Consider the following 15,121-nt stretch of genomic DNA (forward strand, 5'->3'; position numbering starts at 1 on the left):
GGCTTGGGCTGGAGCCCAGGCTCTTTGCCAGGTTTCAGAACCTGGGCTCCAGCCTGAGCCCAACATCTACACTGCTATTTTTAGCCCTGCAGTGGAAGCCCAAATCAGTTGACCCGGGCCATGAGACTCACTACTGTGGGTCTTTCTTTGTGATGTAGACATACTGTAAAAGACACAGAAATTAATTAATATCCAACAATAGAGAACAGTTATAGAACAGTGTAGAGACCCTGAAGATGGAATGATTCATGGAGCCGGTGGCCTTTTAGGAGATTTTTTGAAAGGAGGCAGCAAGAGTCCTAGCCAGATCTAGGAGGTGGGAATCATGTGGGCAGACATGAAAGAAGCAGCAATGAAGTATGTTTTTCTTTTTTTAGCAACTGGAGCCTCAAGAAGAGGCGAAGCAAATGGGAAGAACTTCATAAGAAGAGGAGCGAGCAGTGGGAGCATAAGTGAGGGTAGGAGGTTGAAAAAAAAACCTACTTTTCCTCTAGAAGTTATTAGACTTGCTCCATGAAAGGAGTATGGCCTCTGTGAATCAGAATACTGATCCAACATACAGAGCAGCAGGAATTCTGGACTGGCCAAAGGAGACAACGGGTATATTCAGGAGAAAAAGCGTGTGTGGAATGTAGAGGGGGGATGGAGAAGATGGGATCAGAGAGAGAGTTACTGAGAGCTCTGCAAGTGAGTAGATGGGGAATGAAGGGAGGTGGGGGTGGGGAAAGGCAGGGCGGGAAGGGACCAGTGCTGAAATCAAGAAGTGAGGAATAGGCCAAGACAAGAAATTACCAGAGCATGGACTATCATCTTGGCAGAAGGAATGGAAAGGAAGGAATGAATATTGGAAATGCTGTGGAGAAAGACATAGCAAGATTTGGCAGTGGCCTGGATATAAGAGAAGTAGGAAAGAAAAAGATATACTGTACGTCAACAACAACAGTTAGCATGTAAGCTGATAGAAAAAATGTTTTAAAAGCATGAAATGGCCAAGAGTTGTCATACTGAGAAATTTTAACAGCCTATCCATGGAAAGGAAAAACTAGGAGGCGGCAATGAAGAATCGGTTTGATCTCAATATGTGCATCAACTAACATAGCTGATATCAGACCGGAAGCCAAATTATGAGGCACATCCAAATAAGTTGGTCTAATATATACCTTATGTCTAGCACCCTTGGTATGTAAGTTAGATCACCAGATTCTCATACACTCACATCCAAATACCAGCTTGCATCTTACCATCATCATCTATGAATTTGGTCCACTCAGGGTACAGGAATCTATGCGGGTGTTATTTGCGTGCTAAATTCTGAGAGAGAAGGGTATAGAAGAAAAAGCAACTAAAAGGAAGGTGTACGGACGTATTAGTTAAAGCAGGACGCCATCTATTTTAACTTGTGCTTTTTTTATCCCTTCTCTCAGCTCCTAGGTATGTAAGTTACAACAACCTAGTCTTACACTCACTTGCACATTCCCCACCATCCCCACCCCCTGACTAATGAGCAACTTATACATCACCTCTGAATTTGGCCTCGGGTCTTAAATAATGAAAACAATTATACAAGATGTTACGGTAGCAGAAACTCTGAAAAGCAGTGATCAGAAGCATATTGGGATTAGAATTAAACTACAATAAAAATGTTCAGTGAAAAGTCATGAGAGTGACTAAAGCTGCCTGTCATGATGACATAAAGGAAAGAGGTCTGTTGGACAGCTAAGACAGCAGTGAAGTTTAAAGACACTTTCAACCTCCTGGAACACATGGGCTGGTGGAGAAGAGAGATGAAGCGCAGTCCGGACCCCCATTTCCCCACTGCCTGCTGGACCTTTGCAATCGTGCCTCTTCCCCACCCATCCTCTAGCCAGGAAGATGCCAGCAGTAACTTATTCTAGCAGCCTCTGGACAGTGGTGATACCAGACTACTTCTCCTTCAGTTGGTACAGATATTCTTTCCTCTCTGTTGATTGGCTGTGTTTCCCCCTCACAAATCTTTTGTTGTCAATCACAATCCTGCTGCTCTCCATATTTCTCCCTACCCTTTTCCTCCTGCTTCTTTTCTCCCCTCCCTCACAATGTCTGCAATCTCGTTTTAGGTGTTTCTTACTAATTAATCCCTTCTGCCTTTCCTCTTCACCTCACACCCGGCCCATTATACATTTCATATAGGTGTGTGAATAAATCTAAAATAAATGCCCACCCCAAACAAAGAAAACACAATAAAACCATGGAACTTATATGAGGTTTGCCAGTCATCACTCTGCTTCCACAGTGCATCCCTTTCCATCCATCTTTTGTCTGTTTAGACCTCAATTCTGCAACTGATGGCATATGGGTGTCCTGGAGCGCCAATGTGGAGCTCCATTGAAGTCAATGAGGCCTCACACATAAGCAGATGATATTATTAGCAGGACAGAAGCCTCAGATTATAAACTGTTTGGGGCAGGGACTAAAAATAATACATTGTAAGTATTTAACAAAAAAGGTAACAAGAGTAAGTGGAATTAAAATAATTATCTGTGATCACTGGGAAGTTATTGAAATACATAAAAAGCAAGTATGCCTACAACAGAACAGCTGTGGCCTTGAGGGGCAGGAGAAAATGGCAGTGACTGAGGCCTACATGGAGTTTTATCTTCAATATTGCCACTATAAGTGGAAGGCAACATTCAAAGAACTTAGATAAATTTTCTCGGAGAGCAATGTGAGATCTTCAGAGGCTTTGCCATTGCAACAGAGCAGATAATTAGGCAATTAACGATATTAAAAGTTGACAGTGCACTAGGCCCAAAGGAATAATATTACAGAAATGTGAAATTAAAAACAAGAGTAGCGGGAAGGTCCTTAGCAAAGGTTCTGAAGCATTCACCTAAAGACAAGACAAGATGGAATACCAGAAGATTTGAAGGTGCCTAGTAGACAGACCTTGCCATAATTAAGCAAGGAACAAGAAAAAGATTCACAACATTGTAGACTGGTGTTTAAGCCCACATGTACACATCCTCATGAGAGAAAGAGAGAGAGAGACTGATTTTTCCTCCCCCATGGATCCAAGTTTTCCTTCATCAGTTAAAAAAACCCCGTCTTTCCACTGGAAGCAATCTCATTCCTCTCACCCTTTCCTCCTAGCTGTCAGGTCCTCTGCTTCCTTCCTTTTCCAGATGTCATAACCTCTCCCCACTGTGATAGATGGTCTGAAGTCTCCCTCCCAGTAGTTAAAATAACTGGCTCAGTGGGTGTAATTTGCACTAATTCAGCATTCTGCTGGGCCAAATTCAACTCTGGTATAATGGATTGGGAAGAAAGCAAATGGGAATTGTATCCTCTCATGCCAGGGTTTAATTTGGCCATGAAAGTGCTGGGCATGGTGTGAGTCAATGTTAAAGTAGAGAAGCATGTTTTATCTGACACCTTCCGGCTAATTACTTTTCCTGCTATATTAGCCCTCCCACTCTGAATATATAAAGTACACTTGCTTCTCAGACCCAATGGAATGTCAAATCAGTGCGAGTTACGTCGCATTGGCTCTGACCAAATTACTTATACCTGATGTTTTACTTACTTGATCATTTAAGTTGCAAGTGATTTTGGCCAATCTACTTCCCTCATCAACTTTAATGTATGTCATGCTTTCAAATATGGTATTAGCGCCAGCCCCTTTCTTTTTGAACTTAGTAGGTTTCCCAACAACTTAGTAAGCGCCCCTATTAGCCAACATTCATAGAATCATAGGACTGGAGGGAACTCATGGCAGGACTAAGTATTATCTAGACCATCGTGAAAGCATTTATCTAACCTGCTCTTAAAAATCTCCCTAGGCAATTTGTTCCAGTGCATAATCACCTTGACAGTTAGGAAGTTTTTCCTAATGTCCAACCTAAACCTCCCTTGCTGCACTGCTATTTAAGCCCACTGTTTCTTGTCCTAACCTCAGAGGTTAAGGACAATTCTTCTCCTTCCTCCTTGTCACAAACCTGTTATGTACTTGAAAACTGTTATCATATCCCTTCTCATTCTTCTCTTTTCCAGAATAAACAAAACCATTTTTTTCAATCTTTCTTCATAGGTCATGTTTTCTAGACATTTAATCATTTTTGTTGCTCTTCTCTGGACTTTCTCCAATTTGTCCCCATCTTTCATGAAATGTGGTGCCCAGAACTGGACACAATACACCAGTTGAGGTCTAATCAGCACAGAGTAGAGCAGAAAAATTACTTCTCATGTCTTACTTACAATACTCCTGCAGATACATCTTAGAATGATGTTTGCTTTTTTTGCAACAGTGTTACACTGTTGACTCTTATTTAGCTTGTGTCCACTATGATCCCCAGGTCCCTTTCTGCTGTACACCTTTCTAGGCAGTCATTTCCCATTTTGTATGTGTGCAACTGATTTTTCCTTCCTAAATGAAGTACTTTGGATTTGACCTTATTGAATTTCATCCTATTTACTTCAAACCATTTCTCCAGTTTGTCCAGATCATTCTGAATTATAATCCTATCCTCCAAAGCACTTGCAACCCCTCCCAACTTGGTATCATCCGCAAACTTTATAAGTGTACTCTCTATGCTATTATCTAAATCACTGATAAAGATATTGAACAAAACTGACCCAGAACTGATCCCTGTGGTACCCCGTTCATTAAGTCCTTCCGGCATGACTGTGAACCACTGATAACTACTCTCTGGGAACCATTTATGCACCCGTCCTATAGTAACTCCATCTAGGTTGCATTTCCCTAGTTTGTTCATTATTCTCAGCTATTGTCAAATATTAATGTGTTCCTCAATTTAACATGGGATTCAATTAAAATCTGCATGTGAACATTTCCACATTTGATTCTGCCATGGAATTTCCAGTTTGAGAGAGAAGCCTCAGGTAAAATCTTCATGATTTGGTCCTATATGTAGTAAAAATAATACACAGAAATACTACTCCCCAAAAATATCACAAACCAAGGAGAGAAGATAGGCAACCATCATACTACCTTACTATATGAGTTTACTATTAATTTTCCATAATATTCAAATCACTCTTAACATATGTCCCAATATAATAAAGGAGGATTTGGTCCACCTGAAGTTTAAAGTACATATAAACAAGAATATTATGTAATAACATGGTTTGTGTGTGGTGGTAGCTCCAAAACAGGTTGGAAAGCTGCAATTATTGTCAGAAAATAAAATACATCTGGCTTGCCATGTGGATAAAGCTTTAGATTATTAAAACCGAAAAGAGAAAATTCAAAGCTAGAAAAATGTTCAGCAATCAGTGCCATATTTTATTAGGTAATTTAAAGGTTTCTTCAGGGCACACATGCCGAGGGGAAAGTGACAAAAAGTAGGTTCTCCACACGTTAGTTTTCATCATTTAATAGCTAACTAGTTTCAAAACAGCTTCTCTTTGAACTATTAAAAGGTAATTTATGTACTACGTTGGAGATCTGAATTATATTCTTTGCAAAAAAGAATATATATAGCACAGGGGGAAAGCATCTGAAAGAAAACAAACTGGCACCCAAAATTACTTAACTCCTTCCTACAATTTTTCTTTAAAAAAAAACAAAAAAACAAAAAAGGTGATGCCTGATATTGAAGCATTTGACTGGGCTATGATATTAAACCAGAAAGCGGGGTCAGAAATGGCAACTCAGCTTTAACTAAAGCATCACTACTTGGAACCACTGTAATGAAATACATTCTCTCTTGCCATCCGTTTTTGCAGCACAAACATCAGAATGTGACCTTTTCCTTATCAGAGGTCATCTTGAATACTAAGGTAGGTCCAACAAGGGAATGAAAGCAAGAGGAGGAGATTTTTACCAATACCTCTACTAGTGCTTGCAACTAACTCTTAAGTTCTGCAACACACGGGTATGAAATGAACTAATTTAATCACAATCAATGTTTTTTCCACTTTATCTCAAATTCTATTTTCTCAATAAAGCAGATATAAAAAGTATATGATTTTCTTTATATATTTAACAAGCTAACATTAAGAAATTTTCATAAATTACTTTATGCATAATTAAGGAATACTCTAGGAAAGTGAAATAATCACACTCAAGGTAATACAGAAACAGAGCCAGATGTTAGCTTTTGCACACTAGTGTTATTCCACTGGAGTCAAAGTCGCTATATCAGTAGACATGAGCTGAGATCTGGCCCACTGGGTTTAGATAAGTGTCTTAAATCTGGAAATATCTATCCTATCATTGCTGTTCGCTGCTACAATTTTTTATTTATTTATTTATTTATTTATTTATTTTATGGGAGAGAAATTTATATGAAAAAAGGTGACAATGGACTACTGTTTCAATCAAGTCCTGTGGTTTATGCTGATTTAGCAATACTCCTGGAATGCTCCCTAAGGAATCAGAACCTTTCCACAATATCAAGAATTAATCATTTTATATTATAAAATTTCACCCAACATTCTGGTATACTCATGCTACGTCAATGCTTAACCAAGTAAGCATATGAAGGGAAACATTCAAATAGCAAGAAACAAGGAAGAAGTTCAATTCACATAATGTTTGAAATTTACACATATGTATGAAATTGTATGAAACCCAGTATAGTCTTCTTTAAGTCAAATGTAACCAGCAATGACTCCCAAATTTCTCACAAGATCACTGAAATCATCACCTGCATGTACAAATGACAGAGAAATGTAAAGCTAGGAAGACTGAGCTAATGCTGGTGGGAAGGTGGAAGTATTTTGAAAAACTTGCCTCCTTTATTTTCCTTTTACGATGGCATCTTCCATCAGATTATTAAGTCAGTCAGCAGTCTTGGGGCCCTTTGGATCTCCTCATTGCTACTGAATAGCAAAATAGCCTTGACGGTGAAAAATGCTCACGTCTGTCAGGGACTAGCCGGAAGATGATTCCACTTACCTGGCCACAGTGATCCATGCATTTATGACCTCCCCTAGGATTACTGCATCTTCTTTCTATGAATCAAGTCATACCTATGAAAATGCTCCAGCTGGTACAAAAACCTGTCTTCTTAGTAACAGAGGTTGTTGTGAACACATCACCCTGGTGCTCTCTGTGCTGATTCCCCAAATGAATACAAGGTATCTGTCCTAATATTCAATATCCTCCATTGGATTGGCCCTAGCCACCTGAAAGATTGCTTCCACTTCGGTGACAATAATCTCCACAGCAGCTATATTCCACTGGAACTTAGAACAATGCCAACTAATAGGGAATGCTCCTGACTGCAGCAAACAGAACTTTCATTGCAGCTGGGTTTAGACTATGGTACTCTCCTGCAAGATAGAAGAATTACTGTGGTACTAACCACTTTTAGAACTAAATGAAAAACTATTTCTTGTGTCTAGCTTTCTTGGAATACTTTCGTCATGCACACACAATCCATTCAACAGCTTATGCACCCGAACAACAAACAAAATCATGATCAAAACTAATCAAACTGTTTGCTCAGTGGAAACAGATGAATGATTGAAAGATACCTTGGATGGGTTTAAATGGCAGATTGCAAATTTATTAATTATACCTTGGGAAGCGGCACAACATTGTTTTCCATTGTCTACACTGATTCCAGTGCATGTTAGAGGAACCAAACCGCTCAGAGTAGACTCTTTTCCCTGTTCTACCCCACTGTCTCAGTTGTGAAACACACTGCATAAGGTGGCGTGTAATGAGAAGGGTCACAAGATTGGGTGAGAGGAACTTTAGTCCTGAAAGATTTCAAGCTCTTTCCCGCCATCCGCAAGGTCCAACTGTACCAACCTGAGTCTCATTTACCTCTGGGAGCTGGGTCTTTTAGCCTTTACGGGCGCTGGACACTGGTCACAAGTTACGATGAGTCAGTAATCATAACAGCATTATAAGAACATCAGATCCTATAATTTCTAACCCAACTGTGCCTCCAGGAGGCAGCAAGGAAGGCAAAACCCCCACTGGATTACATGCCAATTTGGTCCAACAGGAAAAATTCCTTCCTGATCCCTAAAAGAGGTGATTGGCCAGACCTGTAGTATCATAAGCAACACAACCCCCAATCTACAACTAAGGAGAGCGAGGTCTGGGTAAGAGGTTTAAAAAAGCCTAGATTTAGTTTAAATTGCGAGGGGAGGGGAGGGCAAACAACACCCAATCAGCTAGCTTCATTCACCTTTGCCTAATCAATGGTTAAGCAGAGAATCAAAGACGGGGCGGGAGGACCACTTCCCTACCACATATATGTTTGGATTTCTTTCATTCCCTGTTGGCCAGTTAAAGGGCCTCCCTCATTAAAGGTTATAAGAGGATATTATCCTACAGTCTGAGAAGAGAGACAGAGTGTAAGAGACTGTTGTTGTTATCTCTATTTTAAAATACTTAGGAGGCATTCAGATAATATGGTGATTAGGGGCTAGTTGATATATATACAGACAGTATTCTATCTGCTGCTACCAGTCTATCTTGGCAACTAATCTGGACTTTTTTTTTCCCCACCAGAGGGATTCATGTGTGAAAGATTCATGCTAACAGACCAAAATAAACACAAGGCTGCAAAGTAATTCATGGAAAGTGAGTCTAACTCATCATAAGCTGCAAAAGCTCATCTCGGTATTGAAGAGGAAATAATGGGAACGAAAACCCTGTGAGATATGTGTTATAGTTTCAGGTCCTGATTCACATTTATATTGAGACCCCTTTATACTGCTGTGTAAAGGAGCTTCTAACTGTAAATGAGAGCAAAGATCTCAGATTCCAAGAGTTTATATTAGTTATATTTTCCAGTTAAATGATGTCAATGAAAAGGTATATTACCTCAGTGACCACAAAGGAAGGATCAAATATATAAAAAGTGATTGAAGCCATTGGATAAGAATTTTGGTTTTTACACTGTGATACTTTATAGAGAAATAAAATGACATTTATATACAAGGTCTTATTAGAGTAAAAGTAAATTTCCATTTTTCTGAATTTCTACAAAATGATTTGCAATACAATATTATACACACACATTGTTAAAAGAACATTATCAAGTTTGCAAAGTGAAACATTCAAATATCAGGAAATACCAGAATTAAGACTACCTGCTCCTGGTTCCAGGGCCAGTCCAGGGCCCAGACCACAGCAACCCAGAGCTACAATTGCAAGGAAAGTCCTATTCAGCCCCAAGCTGGAGCATGCCCAGATGAAACAGAATTTTTGGGGAATTTATCTGTGAAGCTCTAACAAGCCTCTACTGAGCATGTACAATCTGCAATTTTTAAAAATCTTATAAACTCAACCAAATTTGGGGGTGGGTTTTCATGGGGACTACAAAAATAATATTACTGGCACAAAAGCCATCCTCCTCCCAAAGTTCAAATCCTTGCTTCAAAGTATGGAGGCTTCTCAAAGAAAAAGTCACCAGAATTTTGTAACCTGGGCAAAACAACATGTTTTCCTAGCCTTGTTTTTGTAAATGACTGAACCAATTTGGCTGAATTTTTCCAAAAATATTCAGCCCAAAGCAGACAGCCTGCATGGATAATTTCAGCCCAAATAGTTAAAAGTTGTTAAAGTTATGAGCAACTTAAAAACAGAGTTTTAATAATGGGAAGTGTTGTGTGGCCTAGAATAGTGGTTCTCAAACTTTTTTACTGGTTACCCTTTTCACATAGCAAGACTCTGAGTGCGACCACTCTTTCTTATAAATTAAAAACACTTTTTTGTATATTTACCATTTTAAATGCTGGAGACAAAGCGGGGTGTGGGGTGGAGGCTGACAGCTCATGACCCCCCCTGTATTAACCTTGTGACTCCCCCCCCGAGGATTCCTGACCCCCAGTTTGAGAACCCCTGGCATAGAAGAAACCATTTGAGATTGATTACTCAGGCAGAATTCTCTTATTGCATCTTACTTGCTGTTCATTCTAAGCCAACACTGTGTTTTCCAATGGGGGACAAAAGAGAAGTTACAAAAACAGATTTTCCGCACAACATAATATCAAATACAGAGCATAGCTCATGCTATACTGCATAGAAAGCTGATTTATTTTGGAAAAACAATTTTTTTCCAAGATTGTCCAAATAATTCAAAATCAATTTAAATCAAGATCAATTTCAAGGTGCTGAACATACTCAACTTCCATTAAGGATCCTAAGCACCACGTGAGAAGGTGGTCTGTGCCTGGCAGGATTGGGTCTTAAATTATCTGCTTGTTTCCTTTGTAACCAGAAGCTTTTTAATTTAAAAACTTTTTAAAAAGGATATGTACATATTTTAATTTATAGTAATTTTAAAATTATTACTCAGCAGATGGCTACTTTCATAAACCATATCCTCATTTAGGATTAACATCTTGCTCATAAAGCAGCATTTCTAATTTGCAATTAAACGTCAGCATGAAATATGGCAATTGTGAAATCCTTAAGACTAAGGCATTTCAGAACATTCACTGGTATAAAAGCACTTACCATAGCCTGACAAATCCAGCGGTGATATGGAAGAAATTAGAAAGAGTATTAATAATTAAGGAGATTTACTACATGAAAGCTGTCAAAGAATGATATGTACATTGATCAGTGTCAAAGCAGCTGAGCAGCAAGCATTTCTAGTTATTTCCACATTTCTGAAGGATTCACAGATAATCATATTGACACATGTAAAAATTCTTAATGGCATTCTTTCATTCCTCATCTGATATTCCATAATTCATTTTTTCCTGTTTGTGGGCACATGAGTGACATTTATGCACACAGTTATTTACAACAGTACTAAAAAAACCAGGTATTAGTTTAACCACCACATTAGTAAGAGACACAATCATTTCTGAGCTGGCAGTGATAACTTTCACTAGGAAAAATTTTTAAAGAGCTCTGCAACTACCATCTAATGTTCAATTAAAAAAAGATGAAACAGTTTTTGATGATATAGTAGAAGCACCATGTTTTTGTAGAGCTTAGTTATTTTCAACAGTCTCTGTATTTTCAAATAGCATGTTCATTCTGAGGCTGATTCTCCAGGGTATGGGGTTTCTCTGACAGGATGCTAAGCTCCCTCTCAACTTACAAAGACTTCAGTGGTTTTGATAGTGGTCAGGATCTCACAGAATGTACTCAGTGCCTTTTCAGGGCCTCTGTACCTCACTGGCAATGTCATCTATCAAACTTGACATTTTTGCTATTTATTTATTCTTTTAGGGCAATATTTTCATACCTGTTTAGTTAAAGAAAGAAGTAATGACTGGAATTTTTAAACCTAGGCAATTATAGTCCATATTTAGGTACCCAAGTTGAAATGATCTTCAAAGTTGCTGAGCATCTGCAGCTCTCCTTGATTTCAGTGAGATTTATGGGTACTGAGCACTTCTGAAAAGCAGGCCACATACATTTAAATGCCTAAATATGGACTTCAGGTACCCAGATTTGAAAATTTTGGCTGTTACTTTCTATTCTCTAGAGATTCATTCTCCAGACTATAAAACTGAGTCCACAGTTTCAACAGTTAGTATTGATGCAGTCACCAGCATTATAATAAACAGTAATTTACAAATCAAGAGTCCTGAGATTTTTTTAATTTGGCAGAAAGGAGCAAATAATTCTCACTTTATCATGGATCTGAAAAATTTCACTTTCTCTCCCATGAATTTCAATACTATACATTAAATTTTCCTGATTTCAATAAATCAAATTTTTAATTTATTGAAATGTTTCATAAATTTCTTTAGTAAATAATTCATGGTTTGTGATGCTAGCCAATACACATGTTAGGCACAGGGAGCACCACATTAATGTTCTATTATATCCAGCATGTGGGCAATTATGTTAACACTTTTGCTCACTTATGCCAAGAAACAGATATCCCACTCTACAAAGCTAAACATAGCTTTTGGCATTAGCAAATATGACACTTGTCAAAGACAAATACATGAGCTGCCCTTGGTACAAGCATAGGAGATGCCTTCTCACGGATTAGTCCCTAGAAAACTGTGTCCAAAACAAAAGAGAAGCAGAGCACCCCATGGTATAAGAGAAACAAATTGGAATTGGTCAGTTGAATCTTTAATGGCATATAAAGGGTTTATAACTGTCAAAAATCCCTATTATAAATACAGGTGTATCTTGGAAGGCGACCTGTGGAAGGTGAATATGCTGCAAGATAAGAATTGCTTCCCAAAAGGACGGTACGTATGTCTCCTTTTTGTATTCACTGCTTTGTTTTTATGCAATAAACTTGGCTAAGCTTGGTTATTTGGTCTCTTAAATATTTTTAATAATGAACCATAAGTGTAGTCAATCAATTGGCTATATATTTTAATCAACAGTGTATTGTCCACAATATATCATTATCATTATTCTTCATTGAAAGGTAAAGTAATTCTGCTTTAAAAGAAACCATCCTTGTGACATGTGAGATAGTGCAGTAATTTCCCAGTATAGAAAATAGCTGTGGTATCTGAAGTAATCAATGGGGTAACTTGGTTAAGGTTAGCCTTTTAATAACTACTGTTAAACCCATTTATTTCAGCAGATGCCACTCCTTTATGCAACTTGAGGAATTGTTCATGAGGCTCTTCAAGGAAACTTGAATAGCAATTAATATTGTTCAGAGTCGAAAGAAAATCAGAGGTCACAGAATTTAAATTCCTTCCCCCTTGCTGGAATGATTTTTTGCCTTACTATGCCCTACAAGGGTTGCTAAGGTAACAGATCCCATCATGTTATAACAAAACAGATAAATTTTTAAATCATTTTAAATTTAGGGTTTTAAAATGTCTGTTTTTCCTCTTTCAATTGCACAGTAAGTCAAACAAATCAGTATCCCAAGCACTGAGGAACAGCTGTGCTCATTAGCTAATTTCACATTATGTTGAATAGTTTATTACCCGTATGGTACACACAGACACACACTCAGGTATTATCTGATTCTATTAATAATTTCAATAAAATCAAATGTAGATATTAAGTGAAATATAATCATATTTAGTAGCTTATAATTACCACATCTTACTTTCGTCTAGATCCATCTTCCTAGACACTGTATTCCATACAACAGTTTTCCACACAAACGCAGTAGCCATTACATGAAAGAGCTAGAGATAATTTTCAAATGAATCAATAATTTCTTGGTATCAGAGGTTACTCACCACATCTCGAACGATGGGAAAACTTTTCTTTCTACGCAGGTCTGGCATGCTGTCAATTCCATACAGTCCACAACCAGGTCTTAAGAGAACATAAAAGGAGAGGATGAAAAAGGTTTAAGTTTAGGAGTTTGCATCTTTAAGAAGGATGTCATTGATTTACCATATTCCCTGCTACAATATGACTAATCTCTGTATATGTTAACACCAACAGACCCCAGTTGTTGGTGAGAGGGATTGAATCTGGGACCTCTGGAGTTTAGTACATGAGCCTCTACCACATGAGCTAAAAGCCAATGGCTTGTTAGCTAACGCTGTAGGGCAGACTCATTTTATCTCTCTCTCTCTAAGTGGTCTCAGTGCCACTAGATGGGACAGAACACCACACCCAGGAGGTGCGTGAGTTACACATAGTTAAAAGCAAAATTAACATTCTAATGGCTGACAGAAGCAGTAGTTTTTCAAAATTATGAAAAATAAAGTTGTAGTGATCAGAGGCATGGACTTGATCTCTTCCTAGTTCTCCCCTTGAGAAGCTGGATACATTAAGCAAACCAATTAACTTCTGTGCCCCAGTTTACCCAGTTGTATGGCAGGTGTCATAATAGTTCACCACAACACAGAGTGTGGTAAGGCTTAATCAATTATATTTGTAAAAATTTGGGGCTTTGAGAGCCTACATACCAAATGATATTTAAATGCAGGCTGTTGTCATTCATACAATACAACTATATAAAGAATTCTGAGTACATGCAATAATATCTTTTGATGTGTTAGCATGGGACTGCAGAAAACACAATATCTAATGCAGTCAATAATTCCAACTGTAACTTTTTATGTTGATTTATTGGCCGTATCATTAGTATTTGGAGTGTTTTCTTATGCTCAGTTTGATTTCTCTATTCACACAAACATTTAAACTGCACACACACGTATATCAGAATGTACCTTAAAAACATTACAGGACAAGCCCAAGGCCACTTCATGCACATAGTACAAAACTGGTGTGTGTGTAGTACACATAAATAATACAAACTGAGTCATATCCTGCCCAAGTAGTTAAAAGCAATACAAAGATCAGCAGAAGGATACATTTTTCTTGAGGTTGTTCTATTGTAGGGAGGGTTGGCAGGGTTTGTCCCATGGAAGGAAATGACTTGAGATACCCAGAGGAGTTGGGCAAATATATTTTGCCTAGAGGGCTAGTGCTTCCCCGAAATGCTCCTTTGGCCTCAGTTTCCCCCTGCTTGGGACTGCCTCAAACTTGAGACACCGACAAAGAGAGATGAAAAAGCCCACCTTTGTTCCTTGCAGGGTGAAGGACCAATTTTATAGTCCACTCACAGAACTGATAGACCCAATTTTATTTTGATATGTCAAAAATTCTTGGGTGAAAATGAAGCTCCACTAAAGTGGGAAAACTTCCATTGATTTCAATAGGATTAGGATTTCACCCCCTAATGCCATTGATCATTAGGTTCTCTTGACATGAGGACTGCAAACTGCCTGGTATGAGTCTCAAGGATTCCCATTCTTATTTGACTGAAACATATGGTTTGGGGTATTCCCCCCTGTATCTCACATGGTATAGCTCAAAGTTCTTTTCTAACACACTCCAATTCAACAGGCTTCTGGAACAAACACAGCAGTATGTGAATGTCATTTATTTCTGAGTCTTACATGAATCAGACTGAGAGTGCAGTGTCTTTGCCTTCCTGGAGTCTGTCTGATATTGGGACTTGGATGAACACAAATTAGATTAAACTTAACATGGCTAAGAAGGAGTGAGGGACAGGCATTGATGGTAAAGTTAGGTAGATTTCATCCATGTCATTGAGAGGGTTTTTCAAATATTTATTCAATAATTGTGTCATTTTTCAGGTGCCATTGGATCTTCTACTTCTTCTGAAACCTCAGGTGGCCTTTTTCTATGTTGGTCTAACCAGGTATTTGTGCTCACTCTGGATTTCCTCCAGTAACGCAAGTAGAAGCTATTGAGAATTCTTATGAAAGTCACGTCTGAGGTATA

The 15,121-nt window shown here is 38.3% G+C and overlaps 1 protein-coding gene across 1 annotated transcript in view; it reads right to left on the reverse strand.

Annotated features, from left to right (window-relative positions):
• UNC13C (unc-13 homolog C) overlaps positions 1 to 15,121 on the reverse strand; it is a 421,885-nt gene that overhangs the window by 302,345 nt on the left and 104,419 nt on the right. The window contains exons 5-6 of the mRNA XM_032796690.2: positions 13,096 to 13,174; positions 10,424 to 10,429 (exon numbers count right to left, since the gene is read on the reverse strand). Coding sequence (XP_032652581.1) covers positions 10,424 to 10,429; positions 13,096 to 13,174 — 85 coding nt within the window. The remainder of the gene's footprint in view (positions 1 to 10,423; positions 10,430 to 13,095; positions 13,175 to 15,121) is intronic.

The sequence above is a fragment of the Chelonoidis abingdonii genome, chromosome 9 (genome assembly GCF_003597395.2).
Source record: "Chelonoidis abingdonii isolate Lonesome George chromosome 9, CheloAbing_2.0, whole genome shotgun sequence".
Lineage (NCBI taxonomy): Eukaryota > Metazoa > Chordata > Testudines > Testudinidae > Chelonoidis > Chelonoidis abingdonii.